This window comes from Scatophagus argus, chromosome 18, assembly GCF_020382885.2.
Source record: "Scatophagus argus isolate fScaArg1 chromosome 18, fScaArg1.pri, whole genome shotgun sequence".
In the NCBI taxonomy this organism is placed as follows: domain Eukaryota; kingdom Metazoa; phylum Chordata; class Actinopteri; family Scatophagidae; genus Scatophagus; species Scatophagus argus.
Window position 1 is genome coordinate 4,506,162 of NC_058510.1, and position 24,863 is coordinate 4,531,024.

At 41.7% G+C, this 24,863-nt stretch overlaps 1 protein-coding gene across 6 annotated transcripts; it reads left to right on the forward strand.

Annotated features, from left to right (window-relative positions):
• Positions 1–67: 67 nt before the first annotated feature.
• Positions 68–22,087, forward strand: mtrr (5-methyltetrahydrofolate-homocysteine methyltransferase reductase). 6 transcript variants are annotated; one of them, XM_046371026.1, is made up of 15 exons: positions 68–190; positions 738–900; positions 1,020–1,173; positions 1,352–1,469; positions 1,586–2,102; positions 2,179–2,292; positions 2,400–2,556; positions 2,694–2,782; positions 4,357–4,537; positions 8,687–8,729; positions 11,149–11,329; positions 11,949–12,067; positions 16,800–16,892; positions 19,922–20,119; positions 20,964–22,087. In XM_046371026.1, the coding sequence occupies exons 1-15, from the start codon at positions 183–185 to the stop codon at positions 21,106–21,108; spliced, it is 2,280 nt and encodes a 759-aa protein (XP_046226982.1). In that variant the 5' UTR covers positions 68–182; the 3' UTR covers positions 21,109–22,087. The 6 variants fall into 6 exon arrangements, with proteins under 6 accessions (XP_046226982.1, XP_046226983.1, XP_046226980.1 ...); XM_046371027.1 differs by having other exon boundaries at positions 73–190; positions 756–900; XM_046371024.1 differs by lacking the exon at positions 68–190 and adding an exon at positions 197–602.
• The last annotated feature ends 2,776 nt before the right edge of the window (positions 22,088–24,863 follow it).

The following is a 24,863-nucleotide window of genomic DNA, read 5'->3' on the forward strand; positions in this document are numbered from 1 at the left end:
ACGCCCGATAATGATGACAAGATTTTTATACAGGATATTTAAAGGGTAGAACAAAAAGATATTTTTGTTGTGTGGTATCTCCCGATCACGTTCAATCTCAGTCTCAGTGCTCCGATCTCGCGTGAATTCCAGCAATAATAAAATTCCTTGAGAAGGATTGGATTGGAGTTCCCACGGCTGTTATGAAAAGGTAGAAAATATATGTTGTGAATTCTCCTGACAGTTTGCAACCTGCTTCTTAATACATTTGCATATTTGTACGTTAAGTGATTTCTTAGTGAATAACTTTAGTCCGTAAAGACAACATCCGGGAATCAGTCTTTGGCTATAGGGCTTGTCTCCCTTGTGTCACAGTTGACATTTATTAGGTGTAAGCTAATGCTAACTGTCATAGAGGTAAAAACATGCCACTCTGCTTACTATATTCATTAGTGTTAGACGTAACGTAACATGCTGGAATCCACGTGCACTTGAATAACGCTTGAATAACGTGAAAACTGACGCAACGTCCGGGTACTGTATCATATGGTAGTAATCAGGCTTCTCAGGACTGTTGTTCTGTGGCAGCCTGTCAGTTACCTGTCAAAATTTGAATTATGTAGGTAAGCTGAGATATTCTTAAAAGATATCCTGTTTTTATTTTTCATTTTTAATCACTACAATAGCGGTTGGATTTACTCAGTCCTGCTTTGTATCCTCTCTGTCTCCGAATTGTTTCAAATCTGTAAATGGCATAGTATATCTGCACTGTCCAGCATGCCCTGTGAAGTGAAGCCTCGGTTCGTGCTTCTGTATGGGTCTCAGAAGGGCCAAGCCCAGTCCATAGCAGAGGGGGTAGCTGAGGCTGCAGAGGAGCACGGACTGGTTGCTGAGCTCAGCTGCCTGGACCACACTGAACGGGTACCCAGTAATATCTTAGTAAAAGTGATTTTGTCTGATCCCTTTGTGGATATTAATTTGATGTTTCACACTGATTAGTGGAGACACCAGGCACTGATTTATCATATAACTCGTTCCAGTACAATTTGGAGAAGGAGAATGCCCCAGTGGTCTTTATTGTGTCTACTACTGGAGATGGGGAACCTCCAGACAATGCCCTCCAATTTGTAAAGTGCATCAAGAAGAAGACCCTCTCCACTGACCACTATAAACACCTTTGCTATGCACTTTTAGGTAAAGTCTATTATGAGGGTCTAGGGTCACTGTTTTTGCATTTCATTTGTCAATATGGGGAACTTGGTTTGTAAACGCATATTTGGGTACATCATTACACTGCAGGGCAGTGCACAGTGTTTATTTTCTGAACAGTTGCTGGCTTGGGAAATCTTCATTTGTTTTCTGTCTGCTTCAGCTTTAGGAGACACAAATTATGCAAATTTCTGCAACTGTGGGAAGACCATTGAGCGACGTCTGCAGGAACTCGGAGCCAAACAATTCTATGCAACAGGATATGCAGATGATGGTGTAGGGTAGGTTGTGTAGAGATACATCCAACTTTCAGCATGTTGTCTTTAGCCGACCCACTTTATTTCTTTTCTTTTTATTACATTTCTGTGTATCATCTTGGTTACCTGGTTCTTTCTAGGCTGGAGGTGGTTGTGGACCCCTGGCTTGACGGGCTGTGGAAAGCAATCAAAGGAGCCTTATCAAAAATGGCTTCTGACAGGACTGGTTACATGAAAGGAGAAGCAGGGGATTCACCAAAGAAAACTCCAGATTCATCCATACCAGACATCCAACTAAACCTCTTAAGCATCACTGACCGCCAGAACTGCGAGTCCCCAGGAGGATCTGGAGAAACGATCTCCAAATTAGCATCCGCTGCTTCATGTTCAGCTTCTGCTACATCCTCTGCTCCTTCTGATCTCGGGCCAGCTTCTCCTGCAGAGAGCCCTGGGTTGGCATCTCAGTCTTGTGGTACTGCCAGTGTTTCTACATCAGGACCAGACACACGGACTGGGGATGCTGGAGTTTCCCATGCTGAACTGGCAGCCTCACTGACAACCTCCCTGCCACCGCTGTCTGAGTCCTCTCTTAATGTTCCTGCTCTGCCTCCCCCCTACCTGGATGTCTCTCTCCAGGAGGTGGACATGATGGAGCAGGTAAAGAATTGTACTGCTGATAAAACCAGAATTTGCGCCACATTTCAGCCCTCATCCCAATGATGTTTTCTTTCAGATTGCTGGACCGTTAAACAAAGACACTCTTCATGAGGTTCCCATATCCAAGGCAGTTCATCTGACCAGAGGAGATTCAGTCAAGACAGCCCTTCTCTTAGAGCTGGATGTCTCTGTAAGCTTGACTTTTTTTCGCATATTTCTTAAGTACTTACTCACACTGTATTTCTTTAGAGGAGGAACTTTGGATCGAATGTTAGATTGTTTCTTTCTCATTCTAAGGACTACCCAATGATGACCTATCAGCCAGGGGATTCGTTTGATGTGTTCTGCCCAAACAGAGCCACTGAGGTGGAGGACATGCTCCACAGACTGGGCCTTCATGACAAGTTGAACCACAGAGTACATATTTCTTTATGCAAAGACTCTAAGAAAAAGGGTAAAGTGCACATGTCAAAATAATTTTAACTTGCACTTTTGAAAATAACATTGTAATATAGCATTTTTCCCCAAACATCCCCATGTTTGTGGCATTCCTGTGTTATGATCATTATGTTCTTTCCTCCCTGGTTGTAGGTGCCCAGGTGCCACCATACGTTCCTCAGAACATTTCTCTGCTGTACCTGCTGACATGGTGTTTAGAGATCAGAAGTGTTCCTAAGAAGGTACTGAGTGTCCACGTACTGCTCCACAGCTGCTTACCTTGTAAACTGCAGTGGCAAAGTCTGTCGTTTTAGTGTATCAGGATAATAAGAGGGAAGACGTTTTTTAAGTGTCATGTTTTCTCCAACTAGAGCGCACTGCTTTCATTTGTGTTGTCAGAGCTTTGGAGTAAAGTGTATTGTGTGGCATGGAAAAGCATAATTATATTTTGACATAGATGTTCCCCTTTTAATGCCTCTCTGTCAGCTAAATCTCTGGCCGGAGGCGTTATGTTTTTGGGTTGCCCGTTCATTTGTCTGTTCCACCATTTTATGAAAAAAAAAAAAGATTTTAACAATCTAAAAAGAGACACTGAGGAAAGTTTCGTCCTCATTAGTGCACTGATTTTATTAGAGGAGCTGTTCAACTGTTGAGCTAAAATTGATAATGTGTCAGAAATAGTACATCTTATTTGTAACAGCTACCGTCAGTTCCCTTCGCACAGTCTCATTTTCTCCTCTGTGTTATTAAATTTCTGTGCAAAAATTGACTGTTTCAGGTCAAACTGTTACTACAGGCAGTAAGAGTTTTATTTTACAAAACCTACTGTGTAATCCCAGAAGCTAATCTGTTTTACTAAAGCTTTTACAACAATATAATCTTTATATGCCATGATTCTTAGGATAATGAAAGATAACCACCTCAGCGATTCCCAGTAGTACGGATAACAACATCAAATAGAGAAAGATGTACTTTGCATCCCTTGGCTTGCCATTTCTATTGAGACAAATGTGAGTGTTATTACTGAAGCTATCCAAATACGGGGCCAGATGCTCACACTGTTATTTGAAACAAGTCAAATAGTGATGAAGTGATGTCCATACTGGATGGATTTCAGGATGTAGATAATAATTCTTCTAGTGCAAGTTACAAGAATGTGCCACTAATCCCTCCATACATACACTCATAAATGGTAATGAATCACTGAAATTTTGCATAATGCTTAGGAATGACAAATATTCAGAAGTTGTGAATATGTATCAGGACTATTAATGCTTGTGGAATACAGTAGAAATCACTCAAAAAGTTGCTCAGGAGTTGCATTTCAATATTTCTTAATGATCGTTTTTTAAATCCTTTTCCATCTCAGTCGACAAAAAGATTAACAATAATTGATGCAAGACCAGTTAAAAAGCAGCTTGTCTTGTGCAAGTTTACCACATTAATTGGTTGCGTAAATTGATTTTGATTAATTTTTTGGGGAGAATTAAAGAAAGCCGCTTTATTAATTTCCAGATACTTTAAAAGCAGTTAAAACCAAATGACAATTTTATGTGTGCAAGCAGTACATCAAAAAATGTGTGTATTCTATGACGTGGTGTGGTATCAAGGTCTGCCTCTGCAGTTTTCCTTTTCCAAGAAATCTAGCAAAGACTTACTTGCTTTCTATGGCATTGACATTTGTTCTACAGCAGTGTTAGAAAATATATTAAATGCCTCTTCTTTTTTCACCTGTGCATGAAAATCCGAGCCTGAAAAACGAGCACCATTGCTGATGGACAAGTGACTTTACTTCCTGTTTCTGCCTCTCTATCAGGCGTTTCTCAGAGCGCTGGTGGAGCATACGGTGGACAGTGTGCAGAGAAGGAGACTGCAAGAGCTCTGCAGTAAACAAGGCTCTGCAGACTACAACATGTATGTCAGAGACCCGAGCCTCAGCGTTTTGGAGCTTCTCAAAGCCTTCCCATCCTGCTCGCCTCCTCTCAGCCTCATTATAGGTCAGAGTGCCCACTGTGATCTCACTCAGTCACTCACAAGGTCCATGATAGTCAGAGTTATTGGGTAAAAAATATTTTTTTTTCGCTTATTTTTTGTCTAGATGAGTTACTTAAGAGTCTGCTTGAAGCACAAGGTCTGATCAAACATCACATTTGTTTTTTATCATTTCTACTTTACTTCATCTTCAGGTCACGTAGCAAATAAGTGAATTTAATGCATAACATTAATCCAGTGACTAATGAGAAAATGCACTAATATTGATGATGTTTCGAAATTATTATTATAATAGATGGATGTTTAGTTAAATGGAAGCTTTCATGTTGCCTGAAGCAATTGGGGAATTAGACTAACTGACGAGATCAGGATTTAAAGTGCACCTGCTCTAAACATCAGTGGAATAAATCACTTCAGAACTGTTTCACTTTTGAAAACACTCCAGGTCATATCAACTCTGTCTAACTGTGTGTGTCACTCATGCTGATCTGCCTGAATAATTTTTGTCCAGTAGGGGTCCCTGTAGCATCAGTAAATCCAGCTTTATGAGCGTGAGTCTCGAGGCTGGTTCTGTGAGAGCATTTAATTATGTCGAATGGTCAGACAGAGAACATCAGAGGGTTCCCCAAAGGATCCACACTCATTTCCTCATCTCATTTTAAAACACATCAGTCTGGTATGCTTTTTGTGTCAGGTCCTGTGAATATAATGGAACTATTGTAGCTGCAAGTCAAGAGATATTTTATTCATCATTTCCCCCTCTGCTAATAATATTGATCATTTCTGCCATTCCCAATTTAACCCTTTGAGCCAACTGTTGTTAGAAAACCAACATTTTCTCTCAGCTCATTAAGATAGCTGGCTGGTCATTCAGTGCAAATCTAATAAGCTTTGACTGAAACTTACCAGACAGTGAAATTAGTTGGCTGCAGCTTTACATACAAGTTGAGTTCTCCTCTAAAACAGCTGTGTCACAGCTCTTGGCTTACCCCAGTGTCACTTATTTTTGGTCTACTTGCCAACCGCAGCACCTTTTTTTCATGCGGTGAACTGATGCGGGAATCGCGACAATCGTGCCCTCGTGAAGAATGTGCTACCGGAGGCACTTCAGGGGCAACAGCTGTTAGTAGTGGGACGGTCAGGCCGTTTACTGGTGAGCCACTGAGATTTGCAAGAACACAAGAGCACGGGGTCAGTTTGGATCATAGGTTAATGGTCAGCTCTGACTCAGTGTGTCACTGCTGAGGTACACCGCAGCTTTTGTTTTTGCACTGTTCTTGGTTCATTACCCTGACCGAAGGGGAGGTGTTTGCTGATCAGTGTTTATGCTGTCATACACTAACTGTAAATAATGAGGAGAGATGTGTCTGAGCTCAGATGTCTTTGGCCAAGTGCAAGCTGGGTTTAAAAGTAAATGCTTGGTACAAATTGAGAAAGATACCTGCTTCCCACAGTCAGCTCTCTTGTTATATGGCCTGTTGTTTCATTGTGGGTCAGATGAAAACTTAGGGGTCGCAGCCTCAGAGAGGTTAATGTTGTCCATGAGCATCTTTTTCAATTTATTTTGCTGCACTGCTCAAATGAAATTGCACAGGGGTGCAGTTTTATTGTTTTGTTTTTTTTTTCTTTTGCTCAATTGTGACCTGTGGAAGAAACTAAAGCAAACTAAAGACAAGTAAAGTGTCCCCTTTGCTCCAGAGAAGCTTGAAGTTTAAAATAAGGTGTCCTGGGTGCACAGAATGCACTGCATATCACATATAGTTCTGTCTTTATTCAGTTAAGATAGAATAAAATGCCATGAAAAACTTTTTAATGGTTTGGGAAAAGCATGAGCTCGCAGGTCCTTTTCTCAGAAGTGACTTGAAATTAGCATTTGTAGGCTATAACAAAAAGAAAAAAATCTTCCCAAGGAGAATTCTTCTTAATGCTTTAATGCTAACAGCCTCCTTAATTCTCCAATAATTCCATCTGCAGCCAAAGCAACTATCCATATATCTTAAGAAATATAACTTTTATGTTCAACCACATTGCTATTTCTTTTTTTTTCCTCACTAAAATTGTACCCCTGCATATAAATTGCCGCGCAGAGAGACTTGTGAGATGGAATAGATTATATTGTTGTGCAGTATGATCGATGGTACCCCTGAAAATGATCATTTCTGAAAACGTATCGGGGACTGTGGGACTGTATTTTTTGGAACAGAGACCTTTTTTTTTCATTGAAATACATATTTTAAGATGTGTCCCCCAGCCAGTCACTGCAACAACAAAAAATGAAGCCTTACACTCAGAGGTTTTAAAAGTGATATATCCTCTGTATCTACCAGCAGTATCATCATGGCGCAGTGATGTGAGATGATGGATTGATTGTCCTCTGTTTCGGACACGTGCTGCCACTCTGTGATAGAAAGGCAGGAACTTGAGAGCTGTGCAGCTGCAGAGGATTGTGTTAAGGCACATCGTGACACATCCATCGTCTGATGGAGACGTGATGGTTTGTGTTTCCACCAGTCGACAGGCTTGCTGGAAATGTCGTGTGTGATGATTTTGCCCTTTGGGGGTTACTTAATGCTCTTTCATGAGAAACATGAATTCCGTTAAATATGAGTTGCATATTGATTATTAACAAAGCAAATCCAGCATTGTAATCTTGGCTCTCTTAAATTTGCCTGCCTTCCAGCCTTCCAGTCTTTAACACATGCTGATCCTCCGTTTCTAAGCATTTGAACTTCTGTTTCAGATTAAAAGTTCCCCTCACTGAAGTTAGTTTATAGGTCCACACTGTACCAGTCGTTTGGCTCAAGAGACCACCTCTGTATTTATTAATCATCAAAAATAGAGCTACAAAGATTAGTTGATTGATCACTGAGTTCATTAGCCAAACTTCTCAGCACTGAGGAGTTGCTGTTTTTCTACTCTCATAGTAAAGTGAGTATCTTTGGGGTTTTGTCAGGCCATGGCTGAATAAACAAGCAATCTGGTCTCTTGTGCTGTGGGAAATTGTAAAGTGTATTTTTCTTTATTTTCTAACATTTTATTGACAGGATGATTAAGAAAAGAATCGGTAGATCGATCAGCAGTACCTCAGATGTTTTGTGTGTGAACAATCAAAATCCAACTAATTTTCTGTATGATTTAGATGGCACACTGAGCAGATCTGTTCATCTTTTTCATACTGACATGCTGTGAAACACTGAGTGGTAAATTACCTGGCCTGAGCCGGGCACACAAAGAGCTTTGCGTCTTTAATAAATTATAAACAATATATTTCTTCTGATTTCCTGCCATCCTAAATGTATGCAGATTTGTTTTAGTTCATATGTCATCAGCCCACTCTTGTTTTTGTTTGGCTTATGTTTTTTTAAAACCCTCTTTCAGACTTTCTTGTCACTGTTTCATCCCTGACCATTTAAAAAAGAAATCGTCAGCTCAAAGAGATGAAATGGACGTCAGTGTGCAAAGCTGTCTTGCTAACACCCTGAGCTGTTTAGATGTCAGATAAATCCAGAAAGAGAGCAGAGAACTGATTTAGTCCAGCTGCTTCTTTGCAAGCAATTTAGCAGAAAAATGTGTTATTGTACGGTCTCAGCTGGTACATATGGTGCAGCTTTACTTTCCTGGGTTCATCTATCACTAGGATACAAACAAAATGTAAAGGAGGACATACCAAGCACATCACACATCTCCCAATCACTCTTTTCACCCAAATCTAATAGTTGTTGGTGGTCATACTGTAGCAAATGGCAAATCTCCCTGCCACAGGGTAAACAGTTATCTAAAAGTATTCTAAGTTTTGCCGATTTCTCTGACACGCCCTCACTGATGCTGTGCGCACTACATATTACCCAAAAGAGGGCACCTTCATGGCTGGCATTGAAATAAGGTCTGCATTAGCAATCTGTTTCCTACTGGCTTCACATCTGGACACTTGGGATTTCATAACCCTGAGTTTGTAATTTCATAAATATAGAAGTGTGTCCTAGAAACAAGATTGTAACCTGGGTGGGGGTTACCGAGGATAAATTGGTAGGTAGGACGTCTCAATGGACCGCGATGACTTTCACTTATTCTGTCTTCTCTCTGTCATGGGTGTCTGTGTAACAAAATCTCACTGCGTTACAGCCCGGTGATTGACAGCTGTGCTTTCCTTTCAGAGCATTTGCCGAAACTGCAGCCCAGGCCTTATTCAGCAGCCAGGTAAGGTGACAGGAAAATAAGAATGCAGCTTACATTCTTACATGTGTGCGTCTGTGCTCTTTGGCCATCATTTACTCGGAATAGCATGTATGCATGAGTATGTATGTCTTATTGTACTGCGGTTTCAGTGCTGCACAGTCAGCTATACATCAAGAAATTTGCTGTATGCATTTCATGGAGAAGAATTGAATCCTTGGATATGTTACATATAAAGTAAAGCCTAATTTTGGAGTTGGAGTCTGTGAAAGTGACCACTTGACCATCTGATGATTCTAAAGAATTTGCATATACAAGAAGTGTCTCAAGTCTCTCTCTCTTTTTCTTTTTTTAAAATCTTTTTCACAATGGTGACAACAGCAGAAGGTTGACCTCTGTTCCATTCAATTGTTTCGATGTTTTCAATGATTAACTGGCACAACCATTTTGTTCCAAACTTGACACAAACTGTATCCTTGATAATTGTGAAAATAATACTGGATTTGTTATTTTACCTCGGCGAGGATGTGTAGATTTCTGTATTTGGTCTTGTTACCTCATTTTGCAAATCCCTAGCTCATATACTTCTGACTTTGTTTATTAAGTACCACTAGCCTGTCGAGCTGGCTGGATATCATATATATTGATCTTGCACTTTCCACTGGAGATCCACTATTTTGCCATCTCTTTCACAGTGGTGGATAGAGCTTTCAAATTATCTGACATTTGATAGGCTTTATTATAACATCAAAGGGAAACTCCATGAATAATATAAAGTGTGACATTTTCATATGAATTTTGATTTTTTTGGAGACATTTTGAAACTGATTTATAAAGAAACAAAACCCTGAACATAGCAGCCCCATGTTAATGTGTGCTTTAGTGTGGATGGGTGTTTGTGGATGTAATTCCCTAATAAGCTCAACGATGTGTGAAAAACGTGCATAAATGACTGGAGTGTAAATATTGTGTAGCCATTAGCAAGTAGCTTAGATTAAAAAGGCCCAAGAGTTCCTTCTTTTTGCTTCACTTAGCCAATCATTGATTTGCTCTTCCTGTTAAGCTTGTACCCATTAAGTTTGCTTTAAAGCCTGTGTGGAGCAGGCGCATCTAACGCAATGTCAAACCGTCTCTGCTCCTCTCATTAGTCCCTCACTTTGCTGCTGTGTTTGTGTGTGTGTGTGTGCGTGCAGAGGGACAGAGAACGGACAGGAGAGATGGTGTCTGTAGTTTATCAGATGGTGCAGAGACATTAGAGGCCTGCATTATTGATGCTGTGGTCAATAGAGGTCTCTAGTGGCCCACAGAGAGTGAAGGATGAGAGAGCGTGAGAGTTCTTCGGCCAGCAGTGTACACCGAAATGGAGAGGAAGGAGAGGCAGTTTTACTGAAACAAGACAGACAGGAAGTTATTTTTTGATCACTCCGAGCTTTATTTTTTTTTTTAAGTCTGGCGTGATTTTCATTGTGTAGATCATTTATCCCCAACCAGGTGTACTGTCAAGGGAGTACTTCTAAAGTTTGGCAGGAGAGATGAGGAAAGGTTATAAAATAGCTCAACAAATTTGAAAAAATGAAAGTTAAATTATGATGTGCTTAAAAGAAAGTTGAAAAACCCATAGTTAGCTAAAAGTAGGGGATAGAAAGTTCAAATATTGGCTTAAAGGAATCGCTGACCAGTTGAAACAAGTAGCTTAAATTGTTTAAAACATCTGACTTCTCAGTGTTGTCAGCTCTTTTCCAATGTAAGTAATAAGCTCTGAGTAGCAAAAAATCAGTTAAAGTTGCCAGATAATGTCATGGGAGTGATCACTTCAAGCCATATAAGAGTTAGACAGAGAAACCTTTAGCCAAATTATCACAAATTCATCGGAATAGAAGACATTAGAAGCCGTTAGGAATAGAAGACGTTGACAGGGTCTGAAAAGTCGCTAAATCAAAGTTGGGAACTCTGCCTGGTACGGATACAATGTAAGCACTGATAATTCAACTGTAAGAAAGCGTATTATATAATACTATCCACATAATTGAGTTAAAAGGTGGTTTAAAGTCACACCCAAAAGGTTGGTAACCACTGTTACTGAGCTCATTTAAGTGTCATGTCCATATTTGTGATTGGCATTACATCAAATGTCTGTGTATCCCTGTTACTTTGATCAGTTGTTTTAACTAAATTTTTATTTTTTTTTTTAAGGTTGTTTGTGTGAATAATTTGTCAGAGTATTATTGCCTGTTTTGGAGAATCTGTCTTCCCTCGTAATGCTTGTGCTTTACTGTACTCTCGTGTCCTCCCTCTGCTTCAGCATTTCACTTTATTTTTCACTTCATCTCCCTGCTTGTCACTGTCTGTATGCAGTGCACACACTCTCACTCACGTTGTTGTTTTCTCTTTCTCTCTCTCTGTCTCCTACCATCTCAAACTCTCTGTGGCACCATATCTGCAGCTCCTGTCTTAGGCACCCAGGAAAACTGCATTTTGTCTTCAATATAGTGGAGTTCCCAGCATGCTCTGGGCGGCCTGTGGGGAGGCGAGGCTTGTGTACCGGTTGGTTGTTTGACCTCATCAATCCTGTCCTGGTTTTCCCAGGGAAGACTGAATCCTCCAGCAAAACGGCTCTGCAAAAGGTAATGTGTACTCTGGAAAATGAGAGCTGTGTAAGACTGTGCAAATTTGAGAACTCTTTGTCCTGGTTGATGAGAGCTCATATTTGGAAGTACGAGTGTTGAGGTGCTGTAATAGTTGAACCTGCCACCCCTCCATCCGACTTAGAGGGAGGAAAAAATACAATATCTGGAAAGATCTTTGTCTTTCTTTGTCTTTGTTTTTATAAAAATTCTTGTAGAGCTGGGTTGTCCTTTTCCCCCCAAATACTACTGTTCAAGAAGTTCTTCAGAAAAATGGAAGGCAAGTGCCACTGCAGAACACATTAGGGATTCAACCTGTCTCTGCTACATGTTTTAGGCTTCTCTGAAAACCCAATTTTAATGTGCAAGACTAAAAAAAGAACAAGCTTTGGGCCCGTTGTGTGCGGTTAATTAACGAATACATTTAAATTAAAGAAAGTAAATCCCCCCTCTACCACAGACTCTGTGGATTCCTTTCAGAGCTCTTGAGTTTTCCTTATAGTGAGTCTGAGAATATTAAGCAGATCGATTAGTAGATCAGCAGTCCCACAGTGGCTTCTCAGCGTTGTTGTAATTACTCTCATTATTTGAAATGCTTGCTAATGGCCTCTGACCCCAGATCCATGTGAGTTTGAGACCCAACTGCTCTTTTCGGCCTCCCTCTGACCTGTCGGTGCCCTTCATTATGGTCGGACCAGGCACAGGAGTTGCGCCCTTCATTGGCTTCCTCCAGCAAAGGTATGGCACATCTGATAATACATTATAATATTATCTTACAGTGATGATTTTATCAAGTAACGGAGACATGCAGCTGAGTGTTCACGTCAAGCATCAGAAACATGCAGGGTGTACGCTGCTTTTTGCGCCCTGTGACACGCATTATTCCAGTCAAATTTCTGCACCCGGTAATGAATATTCACAATGTTTAAGTGATGTTAAGTGCACATCATCTATTTCGAGTGATCTGCACAGACAATTAAATGAGACCCTCCTCAGAGCGGATAGAAGTCAACGTCATCTACGTCCTCATAAGGCATAACAAATCGAGCGGCGAGGGCTGTGATCACGTCAGGGATTATTTCAGATGCTTCACTCGTCTCACCGGGAATAAATTAGGCCCTCCCTCCGATGCACAGGTTTATGACTCAAGCCTGTAATGAAGAGTCCGGTGTCAAAGCAACACATGCAGCATTATTGATTTGAAAGTAAAAAAGTCCAGTCAGTGGTGGTCACATCACTGGAGTAAATCATTGCTTTTAATTGCCAAAGAGGAAGCATGAGGATATTGACCGTTAGCTGAGTGAGTCGTAGCTCTCCCCTGCTTGTGAAACTGTTGCTGTAGGTTGAAATGCTGGAGGAGTGTTATCATTCTTTAGAAAACGTGACATTTTGTTTAATTTTTTGGGGTTCCGACTTGACGGCTGAATCAAGATTGCAATACGATGACCTGTCAGAAGGATTTAATGTGACTGAAGCTTTCCTATCCAGGCTGATGCCTGTGTGTTGAACCAGACACTTAGCCCTCCATGACTTGTTAGAAAGCGGAGTAAGCCTTTTTAGTCAGACTGACATGTCTAACTCTTGGGTGGCTTTGTGTAAATGAGGTTGTGCCCCAGTCAACTCCAATTGTCTCTAAATCCCCTGGACGTCTGCTCTGTTGAGGCGGGTGGCGGGCGTCAGCAGGCGGTTGCTCCGGGAGGTGACTTGGCACCTGCTGAAGCAATGGCGTTGGTGGATTGTCTCTAGCAGATTGAGAGGAGGATGAGTGGTCATCTGGGGTGAGAGGTGTTTGCGCCCTTGGGATGGAGGAGCACTGAAGATAGCGCCCATTTTTTGGACTGACCTGGTTACACTATTCCTCTTCTTAATGATCAAGGTTGAGCCAGAGGGACAGTACTCTGGTAGAAGGCAGCGATATGAACGTATCAGTCTTGCTTTGATCCGTACAGTCCTAGCCAAACATTGCTCTCTAAAATCTCTAAAAAAAATATATCAGAATACACGTTGGAGGGGTTTATTAATGGTCTGTCCTTTTAGACCTGCTTTTCGGTGCAAACAAAACACTCAGACCTTGATTGATTTTGTTTGGCTTTGACTCATAATACAACCACAACTCATCATCAGATGCATCCTTGAGAGTTTAGTTTCTTTTGTTTATCAAATTTCTCCTTTTTATTTTTTGGTCAAGAGACTCTTTACTGTTTGGAGCATAAACTTGTGAGAACCAATTCATCAGCTCGACTGTCTCTTCAGTCTCTCCTCCCTCTCGGTGTCTCTCATCCTCTCCCCTGCCGGCTGTGCATTGTACTGGAGGATTGTAAAAACCTGTCACGGTGCGCGGCATTATACAGATTCTAACTTGAGATTCCAAGCAGCCTCGGTAACCGTCGCTGCACTCTGATAGACGATAACAATCAGCAGTTTGTCAACGGGACACCGCATCTGCCTCAAGGCCCGAGAAGGGTCCTGTTAGTAACAAAACAACATGGGCACATTTCGATCCTCCTCGAATACCACCCCCACCCCGCTCCCCACTGTTAATCGATGACTGTTTTCAAAAGTGCTTTGTGTGAGTTTGTGGTGCTGGTAACAAGTGGAAGAAGACTCTTTAAAGGTCAGAAGCTCACACTTGGTGGTGCCAGGAGATTTTAACACCCCCCCACCCCAGTAGTCTCGTATTGATTGCTGTGGTTTGCATGGAAGGATCTTATGGAGGATGTGATATCCAGCATCTTTCTATGTAGCTGGGAACACTGACAGTTAAACATATATTGTATTTTTAAATGAGCAGTTAGCCTTAATCTCCTCAGCCGCTCTAACAAGCTTTTCCTTTGTGGAAATAAAAAAAAAAATTGTTTACTCAGTTTGAGATTTCAGTTTGCCGGTAGGCATACTTGGCACATTCAATATGACAACCTTTATTAAAGTCAGTGTGAGCGAATATTGAGCTTCCATTTATCAGTGTAACCAGACAGCTGATTACAATTAGGCTACAGCATCTCACTACTCAGCATTGTACTGTATCATGAAAATGATTTGAATTCAGCACGTCGGATGTATTTGGGTGTAGTTCTACAATGTAATTTCAGTGATTAAGCCTCGAGCTGTTGTTATGTTTAGACTTTTTTTTTGTTCTTGTTTTATTTGTATGCCTGAAAGCAGCTCGGCACCCCTTGCATGGAACTGCAAAGAAAATGCATGAAAGATATGAGATAATTGGGATGTTTACCAAGTCTTCACCTCGGCTCTCCGTGCAGCTTCCCCCTCCTGCTGATCATCTGAATGGTGCTGAAAGGCAACCGCTTCAGATTTCGACCCCAAATGGAGTGCTCTGTAGATGCTGCCTTCCCCCCTGAGATTGCATTGCAGGCTGTTATAGTGTGGGTATGTGATGTGATGTGATTTGTATTCAGAGAAAGGCGCCGGTGTGGTCTACTCAGAATGGAATCCAGGTTTTTCATATTGGTATTGATCCCTTTAGGGCAGGCGGTGAGAGAGACGAGCCCACTAAAATGAGTTTACTTGAGGCTGTTTGCAGATCAGAAGAATCTCGTCCAGGATGCTAATGGATGAGATCTGAGTGTTTAGATCAAGTCAGCCAGACAGCTCTGTTACTGAGCCCCATTCACAGACACGAAGTTCAAACAAATTTCTTCTCCAAAGCATTTTTATCAACTGGGCGGCGTCGCATTTAATTAATGAGGGTATTTTCTTTTTCAGCTTTCACAATCATTGATTTGTTTTTTCATTAAAACTAATTGGCGTATGGCTGCAACCAGTGATTAATCTCTGTGTTATTAAGTACATTAATAAATAAATATGTCAGTTATTTGGTCTGTGAAAGTCTTCACATTGCTTGTTTTGTCCAAGCAGCATCCCAAAAGATACTTAAATTACAGCGACAGAACTGCTTCTTTCTCAAACTTGTTGTCATGCCTGCCTTCAAAAGCAGATAAAACTTAGCCCCCATGCCATTCTAACATTAGCAACAAAATGAATCAAATTTAATTTAAATGTAGTAAATTTTTAAACTTTTTGCAAAAGAAAAAAGTTTCTCCTGCTACATTTCTTTTATCCTGACTTTGGTTCTGACCTCCATATTTGCTTGATAAACATCACCATTTCTTTTCTTGTCAAAGATGTTTCCATCTTGTCCTTGCCCATTTCATCATAATGTCGAGAAACATGTCTTGCAAACAATGAATTTTGATGTGCGTGAAAGCATTCGCGTTTGTTTGTTATTCACACCTGAAACAGGTTCGTTCAACTTCTAGTTTCACTCCACATTTTTTCAGGAGGGAAAAGTTTGTTTCGTGTGTGTCACGACTAATTTAGGGGCCAGTTTGCAACTTAAACAAATGTGATGGGAAATGGAGTTTTTGGTGAAGCCTTGTGTCCCACAGTTTGATTTTTACAATACAAAAAAGTTCATATTTCTAGATTCTGGATGAGAGAATAGATGTAATTAGTATTTTCATATGGTTTGAAACATGCCTGGAGGGGGTCTTTAATAAAATAGTTGGTCACTCAAGCTAATTCATTAATCAACTTATCATTTTAACCTTAAATTAGTGGATTAACCCTTTTTATTCACCGTACAAGTGCATCAAGCGCAAGTGGTTGGTTGTCATTTTAATTTAAAAACACAAATCACGATTCAGTCTGTTGTAAAATCAAAAGCGGGGGGGCGGGGGGGCGGGGGGAGGGGTTTAAGGGAAACAGGACCTTATCCTCAGAGTGCAGCAGCCCGGCACAAAGGACCTGGTCTCAGTGTCTCACTGAGGCTTTCCTCAACCCCTCATTGAGGTAGGTCACCTCAGCATCACCCTCTCTCGCTCTTCTTGTCTCCCCTCCTCCCTCCGGATGGGGGGGGCTGATGATGTGCGCCTCTTAAGTGAATCAACTGACTGATGTCATCATGAAAGGTTGGGGGTCAGCTGTTGTTATCTGGGAGAAAACTGTCACCTTTGCAGCAGGTGTGCGTCACAGATACTGACATCCTCAGAGCCGCTTTGTGCCACTGCATTGCCATTGCCTGCAAAGGATTCTGGGAGCTTTGCCAAACTCCCAAGCCACAAGAGGAATCACTTTTGCAGGAGCTTTTTTTTTTCTTTTTGCACTTTCAAGCACTTGGAGACAAACACACACACACACACACACACACACACACACACACACACACAAGCACACAAGCCCTAGTTTCATTTTCAGTAACTGTTTATAGTGATGGGATCTATCCTTCTGTTTGGGTGAAATTTAATAATCCATATAATACCCTCGCTGCAGCACACGCAGTCGTTTCTGTGCATTAGGCAATTGTGGCACTAAGTGTGCTGTCATTGCAGACGGCGCTTAATGGTGTCACTACTCTTCTTTAACCTCTGCTGCGAGGAAGGACTCTCTCTCCTCCATCTGCTCTGGTCGTCTGTTAGCATTGATTGACCGCTAACATCCATTGTTTGACTTTCAGAGAGAAGGAGAGGCAGGAGAACCCCGAGGCCACATTTGGCGAGACCTGGCTGTTCTTCGGTTGTCGCCACAGAGACAGAGACTACCTGTTCAGGTAAGCTGCGATTCTTTTTTTTCCTTTTGTGTAGCTTTTTCTTGAGGCTGGGTTCAGATGAGAATTTCTGTTTTGAACCCATTTCCAAGTTGATGGATTATCCAGATTTGTTAAACTCAGAAACTAACTATTTACAGATCATTCTTATCTTGGTTCTGTGAGGCACTTTAACACCTTTCAGCTCATTGTTTTGGTTTTAAGGCCTGCAGCCTTACTGTTTTGGTTCACTGTCACTGCTCTTACCTGAACAGCTTTTAGGAGCAGGAGGCAGCTGTTTAGAGGAAAACAACTCTAAAAACCCATGGGACTGTACCCAGCCAGCATCGAGCAGTAGACAGAAAAGGTTAGCAACTAGCTTGTGGGTGTGGTGTAGCATTTAGCAGCTAAATATATTCCTCATGGGTTTGTGGACAGCAAACAGATCTAAAAACAACAATCTGCCCTTCTGTTCCTGAGTTACAGGGTTGGATGATGGCCAGAGAAGTGTTTTTGCACAACACTGTGAAGCCACAGTGAAACTGACCTTTGACCTTCTGGTTATAAAATGCCATCACTTCATCATTTTATTCTGTTAAACATTTGTGTGAAATTTAGCCATAATCAGCATGTGAATTCTCGAGTCATGGCTGAAATGTGATTTGTGGGGTTACGGTGACCTTTGACCACCAAATTCAAATCAGTTCGTCTTTGACTACGTTTGTGCTAAATTTGACAAGAATGTGACAGATGTGCGGACAGCCTGAAAGCCTAATGCCTCTGGCCTCCGCTGTCGTCGGGGCAGAGGCTTAAGAACAAACAGAATCAAACTTGACTGTTCAAATAATACACTGCATTTCTTGAAATGAGCCCTTGTTTTGTCAAAGCGTCGAAAACGGCCACCGACCTGCGAGTAGATCACTGCTCTGATCAATTTGTTCCAAATTTACTCTGTCCAGACTACACACTAATTGATTGGCGCTTGCTGGTATCAGCGTCGCGCGTGTAGTCAATGCCGGTGCACCGATCGAGTTCTTTTGCAGGATTAAATAGTGTGAATGGATTAGCATCCTTAATCACACAAGAATAGATCACAGAGGATGCTGTTTGTTCCCCTTTGTTTCCTCTATCCCCTAGTTAAATACCGACTCACAGGCAGGTAGTAGGCTGTGTTTGTTCACAGTGTGGGCTTCTCTGATGAACACCCCCGCTGTGTTGACCAAAGCGATTAGTCTGTGTTTTATGAGCCACCCGTGAAGAGTTGTACTCAATTTAAATGGGTTTTCAGAAAGAACAACATACCTTAAGTTGAAGGGCCCGTCTGCATTCGTCTCAGTTGGATTTCTATAAAAGTTAATCATTTTATTTTATTTGTTTTTCTCTTGGAATCCTGCTTTGCATAGTTTGTGACATTTTTTTAGTGTCCTCAGTGTTTAAAGAAGAATCCAGAAGTCAAGAAATTTGAACTTGCATAAATATAGCATAAATATTACAAAATGTCAGGCAGGATGTGACCAACTCTGATGCTGTTCTGACTTTCCCGTAAGCAAAAATAAAAAAATAAGTAACACGAAAGCGATGCGCCTCAATCAGCCGTGGCACTTAACATCCCTGTGAGAGGCTGATGCCAATCTGCCTGCTTGTCACATCAAGCCTTTCCTTCCCTCTCCCCTCTGCTGCACTTATCATTTCCTCTCTCGCTCCGATTCCTCCTCTTATATATGAATTTGTGCTGCAGGGGAAACACAACTGGAAGGCCTGCTGGGTTCACGTTAGCATCTGGGATATTGCCATAGGCTATTATGTGTGTAAACAAAGTGGTGAGTTGGGCAGGTTTTGGCTCTTAGAAACCCTCCGTTGTTTTTATTTTTCTTAAAAAAAAATCAGCCATCTTTTGTCATCTGTCAGCGTCTGCGCACATGACTATCAGTCTATGATGAATCATATTCAGATATCAGACAAGACTCTTGTTGTTGCTCTCATGTCCAAACTGCCTTTGTATTCAGGCATCACGGCCAAATGAGACGGATTTTGTTCTAATGACTTAATGTTAGATGAAAATTGCAAGTGAAGCAACAATTCAGGGTGTTTTCCTAAGAACAAAGACAACAATACTTATCTCTCCCTTTAGTATTCACACTGCAGTGCCTGTGGGCTTTTTTTAAAAAAAATGCCTTATTTTAGTGAAGAAACTCAGACCCTGAGGCGAAGGCCTTCACCCATGATCTCGGAGCCACGGCTTGTTACAAGTGTGTGTGTGTGTGTGTGTGTGTGTGCGCACGCGCAGGTGTTATCTGTTTGTGTGCCTGCTCATTCTGGCTGCTTAACTTTAAACAAGATGCTCTGAGCCACAGTAAACTCGTACTCCCTCAGCACCTTCCTCTTTCCTTCCCTTCCAATAGCACCCCAGGCTCTGTAAAAATCACACTGAGGCAGGAGAAGAGGTAGTTGGCAAGCAGACCACATATGGGGGAGCAAGGTTACACCCAACTGCAAGGCTGGGAGGATTGATTGTAAAGAAAAAAAGATGTTTATAACAAGTGACTCAACCTTGCTTATGAAAACCATTTTTTTCCTCCACTTCTTGTGTTAAACAAGATAAATTGGTTGTCTGGCACAGTTTTTGCACAGACCTTTTGCCCATCAGTGTTCTGTTTTATGGAGCTTGACAGGATTTTTTCAGATTTTTTTTGTCTTGTTTTAAATAAATGTTCTGGGGGTAGTATGTCATGTGAAGCTATTGCTAAATATCTTAAGGGAGTGTTGGGTGTGAAAGGATAAATAGTCTGTATGAAAACAGTGTTGAATATGTGGCATTATTGAGCCAGCAGTTTCTACATTTATTCTTCAGTAACAATGAAACAAGTACATTTGAATACAAAATCTTTTCTCGACCTCACCAGCTGCGTCTTGGCTCCCCTGATTCTAGCTTTCGAAATGACACAAATCAGGAACAGCCTGTCCAAGATTACAGGAGTAACCTTGTGGAGAATTGTATTTATAATGATCTGAAATGGTTGGATGTCTCTCTGCAATCCTTGACCTTTGCCCAGAGAGGACCTGGAGGGCTTTGTGTCCAGCGGTACTCTGAGCCACCTGAAGGTGTGTTTCTCCAGAGATGACCAGGAGGAGGAGGAGGCCGCCACCATCTCTCGAACACGATGCAGATATGTGCAACACAACCTGCTACTTAACAGCCGACACGTCACTGACATCCTGCTCAGACAGAGCGGTCGACTCTATGTCTGCGGGTAAGACTGACACAGATAATCATAATAATTCACTTGTAGGTTTTATACGTCCCGAGTTGTACTGGCTGTTTTTCACCCTGCTGCACATTCATCCCGGTGTCCACCTGACATGGTTGTGTCATGTTTTGTGTGAAGAGGACTGCAGAGCATCTCAATCTCAGCTCTTTTCCGCACTCTGTCAGTCTTTGCATGCCTGGTCAATTTTTTTGTCACGTCACCGCGTCTCTCTGCAGCCTCGAATTTACTTGTAAATCTGTATTGATGCATTTGTTTGGCTGTAGTTTTGCCAAGTTCTGAACTGACTGGAAGCGTGTGTGTCAGTATCAAAACAAATAATTTTCAGGGACTCCCTTTCAGGGCTGACTTCACCTGTCCTCTACGGTTTGTAGCATTTATGGTTTGTACTCTTTTTCCATATCACAACACATTGTTTGTGTCAGTACAAAGACAACAAAGCAAAGCAAAGCACAAACAGGCCTGTAACGTATAAAGTCTTGTCAGCATTAGGATAGCTCAGTATCATCTTTTTTTTCCTCTCCTTTCATCACCTCACCTTTTGAGTAAATGATTTTTGAAAAGTCAGAACTGTGCGAATTCCTCAGGGTCAGAAAATATCACTTCAGGTCCACAGGATGATGAATCTCCTCCAGTATGCTGCAGCAGGAGCAAGATAAAGATTTCAACCAATTTCCTTCCAGGATGCACTCCTGCTCTGGCAGCACCTGCTGGTTTTACAAACTGTGGGCTTGCTGCTGTGCTTATACACACATCCAACCATCTCAAAAACATGCGTATTGATTGTGTTGCCCCATTTTCTATATTCACACACTATTTTCTTTGCCAGAGATGCCAAGAACATGGCCAAAGACGTGAACGACACTCTGATGGAGATGATCAAAACGGAGCTTCAGGTGGACCAGCTGGAGGCCATGAAGAAACTGGCACAGCTGAGAGAGGAGAAGCGCTACTTACAGGACATCTGGGGCTGACAGCGGATGACGAGATAAGGGCATTTTACAGCAGTCCACTGAGCTTCTTTACACCTTCAAAAAAAAAAAAAAAAAATCAGCATGCTCAGCTGTAACCTCTAGAACCATAAAATTGTGGATGCTGAAGCCCAGAGTCAGTCGAGCTACTGAGATGGAATATACCGTGCTGACCCGGGGGATATCGGTTCACTACATCATCTTGGGCTTTGCTGTTTGAACAGAAATGACCTTGGTCAGGGCTGTAGTGCTGGAGATTGGTCGTGCCGTGTGAAAATGCTTTTAGTGTAGACAAGCCTCCTCCCTTCGTCCTGTCTGGGGAAAGGGCATTTACTTCCGTCGGCTGTGATGGAGCGATTTTTGACAAGACTGAGAGTGGGATATCGCTCCAGCCTAGATGGAAACAACACAGCAATCTGTAGGTCTTAAACCACACACACACTGTAAATTGGTTATTGTCATTTTTTTTTCCCAAGCTATTTTTGTTTTTCTGCACCACAGAGTGCCTCTGGTGCCTGTGAAGTCACAATCAGTAGAACTTCTTTTTAAATAAATAAAGATGTGAAAAAGTATCTCACTTCCAAAAGAAGTTGGTTCTCCAGCACCATATATTGTCATATTTTCATCCAGAATGCTGTGGATATAATCAGCTTTTTTCCCCCTTGGAGATAATCAAGAGGTTTTTAATGTATGTGAAAAACTGTCATTTTTGTAAATGAAGTCCTTGGAGATGAGGGCAGTTTTCAGCCATTTATCATGGTGTTAAATTAGCACAGCGGTGGTGAAGCTCAATGATAACACACAGCTCTAAACTGATCGACCTGACTCTGTGTCAGTCTGTCCCAGAGGACTGCCAGTCTGGAGAATGTGAACTCCAACTTTTCAAAGTCCCCCAAACACAACTCAAATCTCCCAAACTGTGGTTAAAACAAACACATCTGTGCCTTGTGTGATCAGGAATTAAAAGACCTCTCAGTGTAAACTCCTGTTGTCTTCTGCTTTTCCTTTACTGTGCACACAGTTGTGTTTGTGCATGACCTTACACACTTGTATTTAAATCATGTGAGTGTGAGTGAGAGCTGCCTGAAGTTTTTCCTGGCGTGTTCAAGAGGCAACGTAAATCATTCTGGAGCTAATGAAATCTGATTGATTGGCAGTGATTGTTTTATTTAAATTTAGAGATAATTTGATTCTTCAAGGTGCCTTTGGTCAGAAGATGAAGGCACACTCTTCTAATTGAAGGCCTTTTGCAATGGGCTTCTTAGCGCAGCGCAGAGCTCCGGAGAGGAGGCCTCTCAAAATTAAATCTTCTAACAGCAGTCTTTTTATTTATCCTCTTGTAAGGAGGAAAACATGTTTACACTCTCTGCCGCCTGCGCCGTCGATGACACCCCATTCGCTACATTCTTGAGCCGAGTAAACAAAACATTCACGGTGGCAGAACTAAAGCGATCCCTGATGGTCAATAATTGGTTTAATACAGTGTAGTAGTAGGTAAACTTGTCCACCTTGTTGGTCCAAGTGGACCTGGGTGCCCGTCCTCGCCCTCGTCTCTGTTGTGTCCTGCTGCCTCGCTTAGTCACAGGAGCAGAGGAGGTCAAAGTCAAAATAATGATGCTCTGTGCTCACAATCTCATCTCTCAGGCACACACACACACAATAATACACAGCCTCCATTAACTGCAAGGCTCCAATATACGGTTGGAGAAATGACAACAACATGCATGCAAGCCGTAACGAGAAGGAAAGTTTTATCAAAGTGGCGTGTGTGTGATCGTTGTTAGCAGGTGACATTAGACTTGTGTGTGCACTTTGAGCTGCGCTGCCTTTATTTATCTACGCTCGCTCGTCTCCGTTTAAAACAAATGACCCCCAGCAGCCCCAGCAGCTCATGTCAGCCTGTCCGGCAGCCACTGAGAACTGATGAAGTTTTAAATTATGTCTTCATAATTAAAAAGGCTCACAGCGGTGGTTTTTGTCCCGCAGTGGAAGCGAAAAGACAGAGCTCAGGAGATGGTCAGGAATAAATCAGCGCGCTGGAGGTCAGTGCGACCGCAGAATAGTAGCACCTCCGTGATAGATGCCCCTTGTTAAGAATGGCTCAAATGAAGCAGAAAGATGTGTGCTGAAGATAATGACTGTTATTATGGAAGCGTTGAGTGAGCCAAGTGGGGAGACGCACTTTGTGTCAATGAGCTGAGAGTTTTCAAAAAGACCTATTTAACATTCAGCTTCTTGGTGCAGAAAGTACAAGTGGTGATGATGACGAGAGTTAACTGGAACCTCCAACGCTCTCCCGTCCCTGAACTCTGTAAGGAGTCTGCCTTAATTAGGCGTGTGACAATATGTCCAATTCATTTGGTTCAGGACTGTGGATACAACTGCAGTTCAAAACAATGTAGTGGTGAGTTTATGAGTGAACAGCAAGTAGAAATCAACTTAGGACAAAACCTGGGGGAAATTCAATTTGTAAACACGCACATACAGTAATTGTCTGTGTGTGTGTGTGTGTGTGGATTAGGGGAGTTGTAATATACAGATACTGAGTAACTGTGACATTTATAAACTGAAATAAATGTCATGTTAATACACATAATGTGTAAATAATCCAGAGCAGATCTTAGGTTTTGTGGGTCTTTTGTTTATCAGTTCATCTGGTAAAGGCGTACTCATTTTTAAAACGGATTTAGGGTCAGTTTTGATCTTAAGCACGACTTGAGCAGAAACCCAAGTTTAAGTAGCTATTTATAAAGCATCACTTTGAAGTGGAAAGCATCTTAAATGAAAGTCTAGATTTGACTGAAGTGATTTTCCTGCTGGTCATGTAGTGATACTGCAGTTTGGAAAGCCCAAGTCTGTGGTGAACTTTGCATGAGCTTTATGAGCAGACAGATTGCTTTAAAATATCAGCCATCGTTGCGTCTTTGTGCGTTGTGTCTCTCAAGATACGCGCTTGGCGTCAGTCAGTGCACAGTTTAGTCTGCTGAATACGTGTTGTTTGGCTTCAGTGTCTTCTGCCTTCGCTGTGATCTCATTTCCCAAATCGTTTGATTTTATCTCCATGGCTTTTCCTGACTAAACCCTCAGTTGTGCAGACATTATATTAGAGGAAATTGCAAGACAAGGACTGTTAATTTAAGTTGATTAAGCAAGGTTTTTTTATGCTCAGCATCTTTTTTGAAGCACACCATCGGAAATCTTAAGTCTGTTTGTTTTAGGAAAATCCTGCATAGAATATCTTTAAGTGTAAATTGTTCTTTTGTGTTATGGTTATGGACTGATTCCGCCTCCTCAGACACTCAGATCGTGAAAAGAGACAAAAGTCACAAGAAAGAAAGATATTTTTACAGATAATGTGTTATTATGTTTTTTTGAATTATCTTGGCCACAATAACTGCACTGAAAATCTGATATTGTGAAACCTCTGCTGTGCATGTGCATGTTGCAGAGACTGGGAAAGCAGTGGGGGTGGGGGGGCGTATTTTTCCAGAAAGTTTTTGGCTGAGTTTCCATGATATTTGACCAACCTTAACTGGATTACCAGTGAAAGACAACATCAGAATTCATCCCCCTTTTTGCCCCCGCAGTAGATTCCTGACATAGCAGTTTCTGTTGGAAAGATGAGGTTTTCATTCAGTTTGAAAGCTGTACTACTGTGGAGAAGGCTTCTTGCATCAGTGCAGTCAGCAGACAGACTCATCTTCAGGTTTTTCCAGCTTTGCCTTCACCTGTGTTTTATCATTAAAAACGACTCCTCC

Coding starts and splice junctions, on each gene's coding strand:
- mtrr (XM_046371024.1), top strand. CDS start 526: ATGGTAGTAATCAGGCTTCTCAGGACTGTTGTTCTGTGGCAGCCTGTC. Junction 2,103..2,178: donor AGGTGGACATGATGGAGCAG/GTAAAGAATTGT, acceptor GTTTTCTTTCAG/ATTGCTGGACCGTTAAACAA. Junction 2,557..2,693: donor CAAAGACTCTAAGAAAAAGG/GTAAAGTGCACA, acceptor CCCTGGTTGTAG/GTGCCCAGGTGCCACCATAC.